The sequence below is a fragment of the Lampetra planeri genome, chromosome 3 (genome assembly GCF_965212315.1).
Source record: "Lampetra planeri chromosome 3, kcLamPlan1.2.h2, whole genome shotgun sequence".
Taxonomy (NCBI): Eukaryota; Metazoa; Chordata; class Hyperoartia; order Petromyzontiformes; family Petromyzontidae; genus Lampetra; species Lampetra planeri.
Window position 1 is genome coordinate 25,839,011 of NC_136109.1, and position 17,302 is coordinate 25,856,312.

Here is a 17,302-nt window from a genome sequence, read left to right on the forward strand (position 1 = left end):
TTGTGGCATAAACTCCGGCAACACCGACTCGTGTTTCCAGCATCCGTCTTGGCGTTCTCGTCAGTCTCGTCAGTATGTGTTCGTGTACGTTGAACTTCTTTTACACCGTACGTAGCCAACCGTGCCCAAACGGTGGAACGCATCGTCAGCTCGCGTCCACTGCGGGTGACCTCCCAGGGCACGACTGGGATTCGCTCGTTCTTCTCTGAAGTCAGCCTCCGTATTTTTCAACTCGGACATCAGATTTATAGTTGCTACACATACAAAAGACAGATTCCGCATGCCTCTGTGTGCAGCGGAGCTTCGTACACACTACGCAGCCCTCGCATCTCATAACCAATCTTATTCTTCCCAGCCAAAAGTCCCCAATATTGCATGGGGTCGACCGCTCGGATTCCCTGCGTCTGTGTACATATACTCCTCCCTCGACACATCCACTATCCTCACTTTCAATTAGCACGGTTGGCTACGTAGGGTGCGAAAGAAGTTCAAACATACATGCATTTCGCTTCAGCGCATTCCTCTATCGTACCCCCGGTCTCCCGCTACTCCTTCTGCCGTGCACCGGTGACACAGGTCAGTGCTCTGGCTCATTAGATGATCCTCGTCCCTTGAGTTCTCTCCTGGTAAAAACACAAACAATCTTGAACCTCAAGTTTAATTCCCATAGCCCTTCCCGTTGCATCTTGGGCAATTGATTCTTGCGGTTGTTCTCAGAGTTAGAATTAACCAAGCGAAACGTAAAAATCCGCTTGTAATGTCGTGGTTGTTCCCTGCAGCCGTTGGTGAGCAGGCTGAAGCTCGGCTTGTCGGGTGACACGGCAGGCAGGCAGGGAGGGAGGGAGTCTCTGTCCACTGAACACCGGCCGGGCATCCACCTACCCCCTACCAAACCCTCCGCCACGTTGGGCCCTCTGCTGAACAAAGACCCAACATGACAAGCGACCAGCAACAAACAGCACTTTTAAAGTTGTAATCATGATGTCATCATGGCCCAAGGTTTGTTGACGCCACCCGCGCCTCGTCACCGCTTTCTAGCCTCTGCCAGATCCTGCCCGTTGTTGCACATTAGACACACGCCTTCCCGAGATCTGCCCGAACAGTAATCCTTTGGCAGAGTTGGTAAGGAGTCAACACGTTTCTCTTGAATTGAGCAAGAAATGCAACAACAAAAAAACGTGGGAAATGTGACGATGGGAGGGAATTCCAAAGCGGAGCAGTGCGATGGGTAGACGCAGAATGGGGATGCGTTGTAAGCTGACGTGTGGTAGTGGTTGAACACTGTGTGGATGGGACGAGGCAGTCCGTCTGCAAGACTGAGTCCTCAACGTGTGCAGAGGAATTTAACGAGTGAAGCTCACGGGAACGGCAGCCATGGTAATCGCAGTGGCCGTGATAGCCTGGCTGCCTACGGCATCCTCACCGGCCGTGTTGCGCGCAGCACGAGAGCCCAGGAGCGTCGCCTCCTTCCCGTTGCGAACGATCTCCTGGCCCACCGCGAAAACCCCGGGAGGGGGCAGGGGGGGGGGGAAACCCCCCCACGCCCGCGCCGCAGCTGGCCGGCTCCGACGCTCGTTCGCTCGGGACTGCTCTCTGTGTTCCGTTAGCGCCACACGCGCCGCAAGTACGCTGCGCGGCCACCGCAGGCTGGGATCAATTTCCCACCGTCGTCATCTACCGTGCGTTTGCAATAACGGGAGGCTGTGTGTGTTGTTGTTGTCGGTGATGACGGCAGTGGTGAATCATGCGCAGCCTCTGTGCGTCCACTGCCGGCTGCCAGCGCGGGCTGCCGCCGCGTTTGTTACTAGCCGCGCATGCTTGCGTCTCCATGGCTACTGGGAACCGGGCTCTGCCGTGTCCAGTAATTGGGGCAGTACTGGCCCAGGATTGGCGGCAGTCGAGCTTGTGTGGCCTTGGGGCCCCAGTTCTCAATGCACAATAAGGATCTGTGGCTTTGGCCTCCTCCTGTTCAAGCCCTACCTCCCCCCACCCCACCCAGACTCCCTCCATCTCTCCCCTGTCATCTGCAGCCAGTAGATTTAGGCTCCGGGATGAAAGCCTCCTCACCCAGTGTCGGTCGTTTCCGGCTTGTTTAACCATCCTTCACCATGCTGGTCAGTTTGGATTGGTGGGTTTTTGGTGGGGGGGGGGGGGTCAGCGATTCTCAAACCTTTTTTTGTCAGAAGGATCCTGTGTTGGATTTTTTTGGTCATATTCCATCAGTGAGAAGTTTGGCTTCACGCGGGGAAGAAACCGGAGAACCGGGAGAAAATCCACCGCCCAAAAAAAGGCGCGACATTCGCTGACCCGCCCATACTGGACGTCTGTGAAAAAATATATTTTCGCTCATCGGATTGTCTACATGTATGTTGAACTTCTTTTGCGTACGTAGCCAGCAGCGCCAATCGGAGGTGCGGGATGGGGGGGGGACAACAAACTAACACACGACAAGAAGCAGTTCTTAAGAAATGACTCCTCCATTCTAAAGAAAGATTTTGATTCTCCCAAACATTCACTACCATCACATGGCCACACCCCACAGCCCCACACCTACACCACCTGGCAAACCCTGGCGGTGGCCACCCATCAACAAACTCACCGGGCATGGTCTCGGCTTAGCTCGCGGGTGATTTGGCCACAGGTGAATGATTATTTTACGACCCGGCGATGCTTTCCTCCGTATGTTGGTATGAGGCTTCTCGGGGGGGGGGGTCGATGTCCGTCTGCCTGCAGCTGACGCAGAGTGCGGCTGCCAGGTTTGCTGACCGCCACGTTTAGGGCCGGTAGCGCCTGCGACCCCGCGTGCCGCAAGGTCGGTCTCTTGACCAATGAAGCCCTTACACGAGCAGGGAGCTCGGCCACCTTGAAGGGTTTCCTTTCTCCCAACCGGCCCCTCGCCAACCGCTCCGATCCACCGAGGAGGGATCGCTCGGCGCCCCCAGGGTGCGATTGCGCACATCTGTGGCGAGTTGTGTCCTGCTTTAAATGGCTCCTACCCTGTGGGATTCTCAAACCTTGTCCGATGCGGGGACTGTCTGACCATCCGAAGCTTTAAAAAAAAACGTTACCTGTTCCTGCTGCCTGGCATTTACAGATGAGGAGTAGCAAAGCTTCAAATCAAGATTGAGTAGCATAGTGTCGCCAAAGTTATAACCTGATTATTTTTCTAATTGCATGCTTTTGAAAGGTTTACTGGAGAATGACAATTTATGCACAGGCACCTTTGTTTAAGGAAGGTTCATTTTAAAGACGTAAAGTTTTGATTGCTTATTTATGTGCGCAAAGAGACCCAGAGTTCACCCAAGAACTCTGGCATCAGCTTATTGGGATAAAAAAACAGACAGGGTATTGTTATTATAAAACTCGTGCACACACACACCACACACACATGTACATGTACACATGTACATGTGTGTGTGCGTGTGCGCGCGCACCCGTTAAAGGAAGAAGTTCCCCCCCAGTGAGCGATGTTGTGGTTGTATATTTAGTGGCGTTTCATTAATCACAGTCGCCATAGGCAGTCGATAAAGATATGTTCATGGAGGGAGGGAGGGGGGGGAGGGTGGCGTTGGCGGAATATTGTCTGCGACAAGCTGCCGTTGTGTTTCTATACCGTACATTTCCCAGTAACGGATTTACAGAATTGAATGCGATAATAGCACCTCCGATTAGCACGGTTGGCTGCGTACAGTGCAAAAGAAGTTCAACATACAATCTGAATTTAACACGATTTGCACTCTTTATCCATGTCCCCAATGCAGTGGGGCCACACACTCGTCACCTTCTTAACGCCGCATTTTCGTATCTTTCACGGATGACACCAGAGTTTGCGTTCTGTTGCGGTTTGCGAGGGCCGTGAGGCTCTCAGGTTCACGTGTGCTGGAGGTCGCACGTCCCCGCTGACTCTCCGCCTCGTTATTTGCGATGCCAAGGCAATTCAAGGAATAAAAGTCGTTAACTTTTTTTTCCTGCCCATAAATATCCGCATTAACGGGCAGGTAACGGTTGTAATCGATTCATCAATTCAAGTCGAGAATTGCTACGGAAGATACTTCAAAAATACTTCAAGCAGGCTTTACTCTTTCTGGCAATTAACAAAAATTATCGCCAGAAAGGGTAAAGCCTATTCGTATTTCACAATTTTGATATTGGCAAAAAAAAATACCCTATTCAAGTTGGGGGCATACTTTCTTTTTCTCACAAGGTCTGCTCATTAGATTGTTGCACGACAGTCAAACCTACACATATATTTTTGTTTATTCTCAGAGCTATAATATTGCCAAATCAAGTGGGGGGGAAAATCAAATGTAATGTCATGGTTTCGTTTGCTCTTGCTGCTCACGGTCATTGATGACCTCGGCTGAGACAATCAACCCTCTGCTACGCTTTAGAATAAAAGGTGGCTACCCAGATTCGAACCCAGGCATTCAACAGTGCCGGTTCACCTATCTGGCCACCTCTGAGCCACCTTGCCACCTCTGCAACAGTTGGGATAGTTAAATAGTTGAATAGAGCCACCAGCAATTCCTTTTTGCAAATGTCGAATTGTTAATGTTGTCGGTGTGCTGAAGTCGTAACTAATTGGCACGTTTTGTTTACGTGACAAACCTTAATGATTGTGGATAATATTGGTCGCGAAAGCATACGTGTTAAACCAATAAAAAAAATCTTCGGATGGCGATTGCCCCACGGGCAGATGCCAGGGCCGGCGGAGGTGCAGAGGGATTTACATCGAGCGAGGATGTTTTCGTAGCGCTTTTAAGCTGTATATTTATTTATTTATTCCCACTTCTGTCGTCGTAGTTTGACGGATCAGCAGGCATCACGTCAAATGGAGCTTGTCTCCTCGTCCGGTCGGCATCCATCATCCATCAATCGCTCCCCGCAGGATTACGGGTCATAGTCCTGGAGCAGGTCCTGGGCAGCCATGAACCTGCCAAAGGGTCAGACCCAGCAAGGGCCGGGTTGGGGTTCTGATTGGGGGTTGGGGAAAGGGTGGTGGTAGTGGTGGTAGCGGTGGTTTTGAGGGCAGCCCAGGGTCAGCCCCTTCTTTATGAGTCCCTTTTGGCTAAATCCAGGTCTCGAGCAGTGGGTGTCAAGTGTCAACGGCGCAGTAGGAAGACTCTTCATGTCCAACAGTAGGGGTGTTGTTAATTAGGGCCCTGTGTCGGCAGGAGGCCTGTGAGACGTGGCACAGAAACGCAAGGCAGCGATGGGCAGCGATGGGCGCCGGCTCTCCTGGAGAGACCTGCAGTGAGAGGCTCACGATAACCGTCGTGTCCCACGGCGATCGTTGGCACGAGCAGAATTTCATTTTCTCTAAATCATTACGTTGGGTCGAGTGAAAACATTTTACAAGTTCCCAGCGTTCTTCCTCGCGTCACGAATACCCTCTCAAATTAAGAGTGTATCGCCACGCATAACAGGAGAATAAAGGCCACATGGCCAGAGACAGAGATTTATGGCCCGTGAGCCATACGTGTCGGCCCTATCAAACGGCCGTCTGTAAATTGACCACGAGGCTGGTCTTCATTAGGAGGTAACTTTCTCTGAACAAAGGAAGTAATTCATAAAAAAAAAACAGAAAAACCCACGCCCACGAATCTTTTAACGGTCCCGCAATTAATGGGACACCGTCACGAGAGGTCTCGGAGGTTGAATCCGAAGGGCCGCGCGTAACCGCGTCGCTGAACATGCCCCGCTCTCGTCGCCGATAACCCCGCTGCGGCTCCGGCTCCAGCGTCGGAAGCCATCGAGTTGTAATTTTTTATTCGCGGCAGGAAGCTCATTAGTGCGCCAGGGCCCGGCCGTAAAAATACCTCCGCCCCCGGCGCTGGGCGGCAGCAGGCAGCTTCACCCACCGGAGGGAGAGATCACAGAGAGACAGAGAGAAGAGGAGGAGGAGGGGGGGACAGCACTCAGGGGCCGGTTGGCCGACGCGTATCCGTCCGTTGGGAGACGACAACTTCGTCGAGCTGTCATTTGGACCGTCGCCGTCCAGTGTTCACAGACGCGCAATTACAGCGCAAAGGGAGATGCACAGTGGGGGGGGGGGGTTCTCGGCTGGCTTGTAATTGTCCTCCGCTGTGCCCGTAAATCGTTCATTCGTACCTTTTTATTTCCGCCCAGGTGAGAGCCAATTGAGACTGTAAGGGTTTTTTCGAAGAGAGTTATTTGACCGACATGTTTGATGTTTGATTGGGAAATCAATTGTGCCAGCGGTGTTTGATAAAAGAAAAAGTAATTTGACACCAAGAAAGTCCTTCTGCACCAGTGTACGGTGTGATATGGCCAGCCTTTGTCACGCAGTCTTCTGCGGACTTCGCTGTTTTATGCCAAAAACTTGGCAGGCGCAAGGCCCTGCTCCATGTCTTTTGGAAGGGCGACTAGATTCAAAAATTGCTGTGAAAAGAAAATGACATTAATTCAAATATGGGTCGCAAAAGATTTATACGGTTTATTGCTTCTAGAAACTTCAGCAAACATGGAATATACGTTATTCATATTTGTTTACAACAGACTATAAAAAAAACATCATTAGACATTTAAACAAGCATATTTTGGTGAAGCAAAACATCGTTAAGCATTCAAATATGAAGATACATTTATGTTTGGCTGTGATGGAAAACTGCTGTTTGAGATTTCTTTAGTATTTTTCTTTCTTTTTTTTTACCTAAGAGGGCTTGTTTGAGTTTATTTAAACTTTGATTTAAAGCTTTCGTGACTGCAGGGATTCATATTCTTGGTTCTTTCGGTAAAGTCACGTAGAAGGGAAATAATTAAAATATATATATAAAACAAAAAATTCTCACGACGTTTCGAATGCAACACAAGCAATCATCATCAGGTGTGAAATCCACAGTAAGAAAATGTATTTAAACTATTTAAAACTTTTTGTTATTTTACCAGGTAAGTCCCACTGAGCTATATAGCTCTTTTTCAGAAGTGACCTGGCCACAAATCATAGCTCAACAACGTGGCTTATGTGGACATTGATAGCAGCCAAATACTCTTAAACGCATGTTTCCAAATGTGGAGGGAAAAAACCGGAGGACCCGGGGAAAATTTCACGTGACCATGGGGAGAGACACATGCAAACTCCAAATATACATGTGTCCGAATCGGGATCGAATCCACGACCTCCTGCATACCAGACGAGGTAGTTAACATCTCGCCACCGTGGCTCCCTTGATTTGTTACACGGATGATCCCGTTTAGCTAGTTGCCCACTGATTATTATAAAAAGGTAGATCCGTGGTGCGCGGGCACAGCAGCAACAACGAAAACAAAAGATAAAAACATCGATTTTGTCGAGAACAAATGCAGGGTCCTTAAAGAATATTTCACAACTAACAGTTTATTTGACGGACGTAAATTAAACACAATGCGAATCGAATTTGTGCAAATGTTAATCAAGCAAGAGACGCCATAACAGTTACAGGTACCGGTGCATGTAAGCTTGATATTTTAGTCTAACAGTGATGTACCTTGCTGATCTCGTCAAGGAGGATAAACCATCACGCGAGCAACGGTCATCCTCCCAGTGGCTTTTGGCTGCTAGCCATTGAACAAAGGTGGTCACTGCATCACGTGCTTTCAGATGCGCTAGCTGCAGCCGTCTGGAATGCTCTTCCGATATTTGGAAGCCACTGGAGCTATGCACATTTAAATCTAGATTGAAAGCTCATTTCTTTAAAACACCTTTTTGTGTCTCGTTTGTTGTCCTTCCCCCGCACCTACGATTATAACGGTTGGCTACCTACGGTGCTAAAGAAGTTCAACATACATACCTACAAATTGAAAAAGACAGTGCAAACATGTGGGAGCAAGAGGCGACAGTAAACAGGCTTGGTGAATTTTATGGCATCAGTGTAACCTCGGCAGTGTGGAATTGTAGCGCACTCACGGAGTGGAACTTCTGTTTTAATTTATGCCTTCGCATCTGCCTGCGGTATTAATGTTTATCATATCGGGAGACAACAAAAAAAAGAGAAATCTGCAACACATTGTGTGAAACGTTGAGCCACTTTCTGGGAAACGCAGTCCATATTTTCCCGCGGGTCATCGTCTTCCCATCACCGTTGCCAATCTGAGAAAATCTGCAAAAGCAATCGCGGCCAACGGAGAAAATAAAAAGGCGTCGTTGATTTTTATTTTATTCGGGCGGAATTGACGAAAGCGCACGAAGCGTGAACGCTTTATGCGCGCGCGTGCTTTCCTCTCCTTCTCTTCCTCTCTGGGGTCGATTCACGAACCCGGCAAACTTTGGTTCAATCGTGTGCCTCCGTTGGACGTTTATGAGGTCCTGGGCCTTTCCTCCCCACCGCCCCCCCCCCCCCGTCGTGTCCCGAGAGAGACACCCCTGGCGAATTGACTTTGAAAAGATTAAAGTGTTCACGGTGCCCTTGAAGGGTGGGAAAGACGCTCGCTATAAAAAATATATGCCTTCGGTATTAAAAAGTGGAGACGTCTCCTCCGCACGCGTGGGTGGGTGGGCGCACGCCGACAGATCATTGAAAATGCGACTATTTTAGAGAATCGGTTTCTGAATGTATTTATATTTATGTTCAACCACGTGAAAATACACCTACTCTCAACCGCAAGCAGGCTGGGCAAACATTTCATTCGGAGACAAGAAAAAAAAAACCCCAGAAGAGACAGCAAGCGCAGTAAAAACACGGTGCATGCACGCACACCTACACGCTTACACACGCACGTGCGTGCACGTACACAGCTAAACTACAAGAAACTGACTCGCCGATCACACTCGGGGAAATGGCCGGCGTTCTGCTCTCTGCGTTCAAGGTGCCGAGCGACTTCCACAGTCATTTTGGCGGTGATTTATAATGATGATCGTAATGAGGGCCGGGGTTCCAAGTTCACCGTCGCGCGCCATGTGCTGCCCTATTAGCTCTAAGTGTGGGCACGTGGTGTGTGTGTGTGTGTGCGCACGCGCGTATGCGCGCACGCGCGTGCACGCACGGCCATCCTTTTGACACTGCCCAGATGTCCGTTTTTAAACAAGGCCACGCGGCCTTTGATCACTGAGAGGCTGCAGCACGTGTGTGTCCGACGCAAGGCCAACAAATCCGCGGATCCTACCGAGGTCGCTCCACGCCGTGCTCCGGTTGTTCGTCCGTGTTGTCCGGCGACAATTGGCTTCGCTTCGCTCCGCGATTCTCTCCCTGCCCTTCTTCCTCGCGTCCCAAAAGCTTATGGTTTGGGTTTTTTTTTTCTCCTTGGCTGAACCTCCTACAACCCCTAAATCCTGCCTCATCCCGTGTCCTCTACGTATGCAGCTGTGGTCTGTCAGCCGCTGTCCAGAATGAGTGGTGGGGTGCGCGTGTGTGTTTAAAGGAACATGCAAAGTGAAATATGAAGTCCTTGTCCCATAGATTAGAGGCTCGATGCTTCCCCACTCGCCTGACGCGATGAACTTGTCGCTATTCAGGTTCGCGATTCAATCCATGATTTGATTCTCTTCATATTGTTTTGGTGGATGAGTGTAGCAGCCCATAGAGGCTTGCAGGAGTTATAGTATATATTCCATACGACATACATGAGCAGGCATCGCCAACAACCTGTGCAGTACATCTTTGTCCCTTTTTTCCCCTTCTCCTCTCCAACTTTATTCCAGTGGTGCTGTCAGCAGCATGTCAAATGCGGTGTCCCTTCGGAGCTCTCCATCACAAAAAACTTCTGCTACTACTATAATCGTCATCATCACCTATGATCAATCCACTGCTGCATGTAGGCCTCCCCATCAGCGGCCACCGCCCTGCCACCGCCACATCTCACAAAAGCCTACGATGCAACAATCCACCCGGTACCTGCACTCAAACTGATCTCATCGTCGCTCCGCCTTCTCGGGGGAAGCCCTCTCGAACGCGTTCCGTTCCTTGGCTGCCGCTCCGTGAACCGTTCTAGACGGTCGTCGTCGTCATCGTCCATCATCCCTTCTCGCGACGTTGCCCTGCCCAAGCCCGCTTACTTTCACGCTCGCCGTCGTGCAACTTATCACACGGCTCGCATTTTCCGTCGACTCGGAACCGCGGAATCGTCTGTGTCGAAGAGGTGCGGCCGAGTACAGGCGACGAATTATGTGCGTACGTTGAACTTTTTTCGCACCGTACGTAGCCAACCATGCTAATCGGAGGTGCGGGCGAAGGACAACAAAATGTAGTCTCGTTCTTTCCAAACCATTGCAAGCGTGGGGGGGGGGACCCTTTCTGTTTTTTAACCCCAAAACAATAAAGAGTGACTCAGCTGAAGCTTTAGCGAATTCGCAAAGCTTCTATTATTGCATTACCTCTGGCAGAAATGTTACAATGCCTAAGGATAAAAGATCGATTCGCCCCGCTGCCTCGCATTTGCCCCTCGAGATGGGAGACGCGCAGCGAGCGGACCGAACAGCGTGACGCACGGCGGCGTGAATTTGCGCAACGGGACCGGGCGGAGATGAATAATGCAGCGACGGGGTGGTGATGGGTGGGAGGCGGGTGGGAGGCGGGCGGGGGGCAGCTCGAGGAGCCAGTAAGATGATCGAGGAGATCGGGAGTGGCGGCATCTGGATTGCACATCGGTGGGGGGGGAGTGGAAAGAGGGGGGGCCGAGGACGTGGCCTAGGGAGCGACATTGGCCCCTGTCGGCCCGGCCCGAGTAGACCATTTTACTTTCTCCAGAAAGTTAAATTGCCACGCCGTGCGTCATCGCGCCAGCTTTTCGCTGCTCTAACGAGGGTCGGGGTCGTGGTTATGCGTGGGGTGGGGCGGTGGCGCACTGCGCTGTGCTGCACTACGAACCCGGCGACCCAAGTTCGATTCCCCCGCCGTGGCTAACCGGTACTGCCTGCCCCCCGACCTGCTGTCACCGACTCACACTCACCAGCGTGGGTGGTGAAGCACGGTGAAAACTAGAGACGAAGCAATCGTTAATTTGAGGTTATTCGGCATACTATACCGTGAGAAGTTGAGCCTGTTCAGAGAAAGTGTTTTGGCAAGCAGTAATTGATCAAAGTGTTTTGGCAAGCAGTAATTGATCAAAGTGTTTGGTAAACAGTAATTGATCAAAGTGTTTGGCAAGCAGTAATTGATCAAATCAGTAATTGATCAAAGCGGTCTTAAAAAGTAACCTTGTATGTATGTTGAATTTCTTTCGCGCCGTACATAGCCAACCGTCCTTATCGGAGGTGCGGGGGAAGGTCAACAAACTAAACATAAAAAAAACTGTTCTAAAGAGTTTTCAATCTATATTTAAAATTCAATTTTCAGTTCAGTTCATTTATTTGGTATAGCCCTGTGAGCCATTCGGCTCTTGAATCGAGTGCAACCGCAACAAACAAAAACATGAACAAGAAACATCTTAAAGTGACTATGCGCAAACAGAAAAATCCGGGAGAACAAAGTGACAGAGCACGATTTGAACGAGAATATTGGCCCAAGTGAACCCAAGCCCACACTGAGCCAGTGATGCTGATGATAATAAGAGTAATGGTAGCTGCCTCCAAAGATACCACTGTTGTAGCCAAAAAGTAACTTGACTCCAATTCTCTCTGAAATTCAAACTTTTGTTCCCACTCCTGGTGCCCGTGCGACGCGTCGATAACAAAACGTCAAATTGTGTTTTAACGGCACGGCCGGTGCGATCGTCCGCCCGTATTGACCACGAGTCACGCTCCTGCCCTCTCATCCTCCGCACGGGACGATCCCCCCCCCCCCCCCCGACATCGATCACATTCCTTGCGCCATTTGGTTTGGCTTTTGCGATTCGGCCGGGCGGCTTCAAAAAGAAAGCACCCGCCGCACGTCACCGCCAAGTGTGGAGGATGCGTAGCGGACGCGACGATAATTTGTACAATCGTACACCGCCACGATCCATTGCACCGCCCCTCCCCCCGCCAGCCCACCCTGGCGGTCCCTCCTTCCTCTGCCCCCCTCCGCCCACCTCCTCCCCCGCCACACCTCGTGTTGCCACCTTTGCAGTTTAAGAAACCGTCGCTCGTCATGCAAAGAAGAACATCTCGCAAGACAGCCAGAGGGAAGAACTGCATGTGCATGCATTGTCTTGTGTGGTGAATTGTTTGATGCAACTGATAACAGCCGCCACTCATAGTCCATCCGGGGAAGGCTTGCAGACTTCCACGGCGCAGCAGCTGTCCCGAAAAGAGGACGATCCTGGGGAAACAACCAGTACAGGTGGCAACCCTAGCCACATCTCCTGCCAACCCGCTGTGCGTGCGTATGTGTACATGTGGTCTCAATCCCCAGTGGCGATGTTTACACACTGCACCAGGTAATCAATGTGAGGCTGAGTCGACCTAGGGGAGGCCCGGGACTGATTCAGATAATCGTCACTACTGTCGGTGGCCATGAGCGGGAATCGAACTCGGGTCGCCGGGTTTGTAGCGCGGTGCTAGCCACCCACCCCTCCGTCGACTATCGTTCCGGTCTTCGTAGGTGTCACTTGCTAACAGCACAACACTTGCCCCATAAAAGTCTGTTTAGGCTACACGGGGGGTACCTTTGTCTTTGTACGTGTGGTGTGGCCAAGCGGTAGGTCAGTTCCCGTCTTGTTCACGGAGTTGCAAACGGCAGGAGCTGGCACAGCGAGGCCCCAGCGAGTGCTCATAAACCCCACCGAATTATTCGTTCTATGGAACCTCACGCACGCTCACAAGCCCACACGCGGCGCACAAGGGTGAGAGCGGTGGCGTTTGTTGCCAGCGCCCGGGCAGTATGGGACACTGCGTACCGTCCGCAGTGTGTGCCCTCTATAGTGTTTACCATCTATTATAGTGTGTACGGTCCACCTCGTGTACCGTTCACACTGCGTACGGTCCGCAGTGTGTGGCATCTCCTAGTTGGCTGATGGTGGGCCTCTTGCGAAACTCTTCGTTGCAGTCTTTAGACGCCAACTTGAATTTGTTTTATTTGCGGTGTAAAAAAATATAAATTGATCTCATTTCTAAATATTGACGGACGGCTACTGCCGCCGCCGCCGGCACCGTAACAGCCGCCGGCATCGCCGCGGCGGCAAACTCGGCTTGGGGGAGAGACCCCGACAACGCAAATCGAATCAACTCGCTCGGAGACAGGCTCCCGCACCCCCGGCGTCAGGCGGGACGCGGAACGGGCCTTGAGCGAGTGTGTGAACAACGACGAGAAAGAGAAAAAAACAATAACCCATCGCTCGCGAGCTTCGGGGGGGGTGCTGATGTAATTTCACTGGCGGCCTCCGAGGTGGTGTTTACTTGGCACGTTGAGATTATCGCACGAGCGAGCCAATGCGCGAGAATAAATCCCCAAACGTGCGCGCTGGCAGCGGCAGCGGCAGCAACAGCGGCCGAACATTTTGTACGTACGTACGTTGAACTTCTTTCGCACCGTATGTAGCCAACCGTGCTAATCGATGGTGCGGGGGAGGGACAACTCCGTCAACAAACTTTTACCTCCTTACCCCCGCCCGCCCGCCGTCGCTGGCAGCACTTCGCTGTTGCTGCTGCTGCTGCTGCTGCGCCGTTTGTATTTTAATTTAGTTTCTGTATTATTGCATTTTTTTGTCATCTCGAAATCCAGTTTGTGCACCGCTGTTCGACCGTTCTCCCTCACTCCTCGTCGTGCCCGTCCTTTTTCCCCCTCTTTGTTCCGCTCGGCCTTGTTTATTTTCGCGGAGACTGAGCTCTGCACTTCTGACATAGCGCCCCCCCCCACCGCCTCCCGGCTGTAGCGTGGTTGGGGAGACCGCGAGAGAGTGAACGTAGCATGCGTCGTCTCCCGCACAGCGTGGGTTCATCGCAAGGCGTGGGGCGATTGCACGTATTTTTTTACGCTGTGGGCGGCAGCACATACAAGACACATAAACTACGATAAAGTATTTTTTATTTGTTTTACCAGGAAGGCCCATTGAGCTACGTAGCTCTTTATCAGAAGTGACCTGGCCACAAATAATAGCTCAACGAAGCGGCTTATCACGTGGACATCCGTATCAGCCAAATACTCTTTAACACGTGATGTCGATTCTAAATGTGGAGGGAAAAACTGGAGTACCCGGAGAAAAATCCACGCGTGCATGGGGAGAGAGAGCATGCAAACTTCAAATATACAGGCGTCAGGGGTTGGGATTGAACCCACGCGCTCCTGTATACCAGGCGAGGTCGTTAACATCTTGCCACCGAGGCGCCCTTTGGGCCCCCTCAGTGAGTTGGTATTCGCGTGCCTCGTCTGATACTTCACATGGGCCGGCCTCAGCTCGTCTTTATCCCCTGCCCCCCCCCCACCCCGTTAACTTAAAATTGGTTCCCGGCATGCCACATCACCGGTAGCCGCTTTCGCCAGGCAATATGGCACGCGGCGGGCACGGCAGCGAGGAGGCCAATCGCGAGCGAGCGTTCTTGATCACATGACTTATCCGAAACGACGCGCGGCGTGTGTTGGGCTCACCCGGCGATGCGTGTTCCTCACAGCGAACGTGGATTTTAGAAAAATAATCCGCTGCGCGATTGCGCGCGTCACTTCCAGAGGGCCCGAGGGGTTCAGTTGTAAGTGAAACAGAACCGATCTGCTGCTCCGTGTGTGTGTGTGTGCGTGTGCGATTGTACCACTGGTTTTAATCGGCAAATGAATGATTTGCTCTGTTGTTACAAAGCTATACGCAGCATGTAAGTCAGAGAGTGATTCACGTGTGATTTAGCATGGAAAATAATGAGCTCATGTGTACGGGTAATGGGTGTGGCGGTGGCGTATTTGGTTGGTGTACCGTTTTATGAACCTGGCAACCTGAGTTTGATTCCCAGCCATTCCTGACGGCAGTGATGAGTGAAATCTGAACCGCCACCTCCCACTTCACCAGTCGCCTCGACCAGCATGGTGAAATATGGTCAAGCAAGCCTATTGCTGGAGGAATGAAGACATGAGTTGACCCCTAGCAAGGGTATAATTTTGCGACCTCCCAAACAGTGGGTCGCAATTTCTAAACCATGGTGCCACCCAACCAGAATGGAGCGTTAACTGTGTTACCCGCCAACAGCAGTCATACTACGTAGAGACTGGCACCCACCATAGGAATGTGGAATTTCAAAATGACCACTCGGAATGGAGCTCCCTTTCGGGGCTTTTCCAGTAGGGAACTCTCGGAAGGGGGCTCGCTCGGGGGAGCTTTGCCAGGAGGGCCCCCGAGGAAGGGGGTTCGATTGGGGGGGCTTTGCCAGGAGGACCCCCTAGCCAGGGGTTGGCGCTCGAGGTTGGATGCTGCCACACGCTCTCGGCGAGCGTTCCCACACTCGACTCGGCGTGGGGGCGGTGACTCTTTACGCGTCCTTCTGAACTCGCCCGCTGCCCTTTCCCTCCAACCTACCCCCCTCCCCATCCACCCTCCGACCCCCCCGTAGGTCCAGGCCGACCCGTAGGGGCGCGGCTCAACCGGAGCCCACCACCGCATCCCGCCAGAGCCTCCGGAAGGCCGCACGTGGCGGCGGCGGCGGCGGCAACAGCGGCGACACCTTGGAGCTGCTGTATGACTTCTAGGCGCGCCCGAGCGACGGTGAGCGATGATGGCCTTCAGGTTTAAATCTCGCCTCTTAAAAGCCAAGCCCTCGGAAACGCTTGGCATATCTGTAACGCCCACGTAATAGCAACGCGCGGCCCCGCTAAGACGTGTCGGGTTCCGTGCATTAGTGTGCACGCCGGTGTTTTGCCGCGAGTTACCATTGGCGCCCGCTTGGTTTATTTTCTTTTTTTGGGGTCGGTGGTGCAGACGACGATTATGATGATGACGACGACGATGATGGCGATGATGAATTTGGGGTCGAACGAAAGAGCTCGTAACGTTCGAGCTGCGCGGCGACATTCCTCTTTGCGAGCCTCGCGTCGGAGGGGTAGCGGTTTGTTAGGGGTGTGCACAGCCGGCGGGGTGGGGGGGGGGGGCGACGTAGATTGCGAGACGCAAGGTAAATTTAATTCTGCTGGCTGAGCCGTGGTGCTGTTAGCGAGCACCTATTAAGGCCGGCGTGAGGCACAAGGTGGCGGTGGTGGTGGTGGCAGTGACGGCGGTGGTGGTGGAGTCGGCACAACACCTGCCCCCTCTCGCTGCGGATGTTCACGCATAGTGCCAGGTGTCCACTTAGCGTCTGAGTATATCTACAAATGCCACAAGCCGCGATAAATTACCAACACTGACGACTGGGTTCGTAAGGCAGTGGGATGATCGCTATACCACCACTCGCCTATCTAATGACCATCGCCAATGAGCTATCCACTGCTGGATGAAGGACTCCCCCCACACACCGTTTTCTCCTTTGGCTGCCACGATCGTTAGCCCAACTCCCCTCCACGTACGTGAATGTAACTCTCGGGGGGTGAGGAGGGGTGGCGCAGTGGTTCACGCACTGCGCCACCGACCTGGCGACCCGAGTTTGACACCCGGACACGGCTAACATCATCGACAGCTGCTGCCTGAACAGGTCCTGGGGCTCTCCCTTCACCAACCCGCTCAGAACCATGATGGTGAAGTATGGTCAAAAAAATCCCCCACTCCGCCCCGCCCACCGTGACCAACAACGAAGCCCTTCAATCAGCGTCAGAATCACACGTCTGCAATTCAACGATTAAACATTGGTATCCACAGTTACATACTTTACGTGCACTCCCGCGGGTGCAGTTTGGCATGTTTACATATGAAGAGAATATGTTTTGTCGTGAGTCATGTTTCTGTCAGGCACGGCCACCAGCGAACTCCGTGTGTGAATCGTTTGTCTTCTGCCTCCGCTGTGACCATGTGCCCCTCCCCCGGCGTCCCTCCCCTACGCTCCCCCAGCCCCCTCCAGCTCCCCCCACGTGTGCGCCCACGTCTCTCCGCAGCCCCCCAAGAGGAGTGTTGGGCGGCGGCGCGGGTGTTCAGCCGCTCGGGTGACGGCGGCCCTCGGGAGCGCGCGCCAGCGCCCGTCCATCGCCATCGTCGCCGGCAGGTAGCCGGCTGAGGGCTACGGCGACGGGAGAAGACACGAAGGGTGGCGGGCGGGCGGGGGGGGGCACCCTTGTGGGGGGTCTGACTGGGGTTCTTGGCACGGGTGTCTGAATGAGGTTGTCCCTTTATATGTCTCCCCACCCACACCGCCTACCGCCTCTTCATGTCTCCCCCGCCGAAGGCTCCCTTCTCCGGGTTCGCGTACCAAATGGTGCCCGTGGGTGGCGGTCGGGGGGGGGGGGGTCGGTAGAGCGCACGCTGCCTTCGGCCTTGCCGCACGGCCAGCGGGCGAGCGACGTTTTGTTTCCCGTCGGCCGACCGGATCAACCTCTCTGTGTGTTTG

At 52.6% G+C, this 17,302-nt stretch overlaps 1 protein-coding gene across 1 annotated transcript in view; it reads left to right on the forward strand.

Annotated features, from left to right (window-relative positions):
- Positions 1–17,001, forward strand: part of XRCC4 (X-ray repair cross complementing 4) — a 52,004-nt gene extending 35,003 nt beyond the window's left edge. The window contains exons 11-12 of the mRNA XM_078592473.1: positions 15,386–15,537; positions 16,810–17,001. Of these exons, the coding sequence (XP_078448599.1) occupies positions 15,386–15,521 (136 nt within the window). The 3' untranslated portion in view covers positions 15,522–15,537; positions 16,810–17,001. The remainder of the gene's footprint in view (positions 1–15,385; positions 15,538–16,809) is intronic.
- Positions 17,002–17,302: the final 301 nt, after the last annotated feature.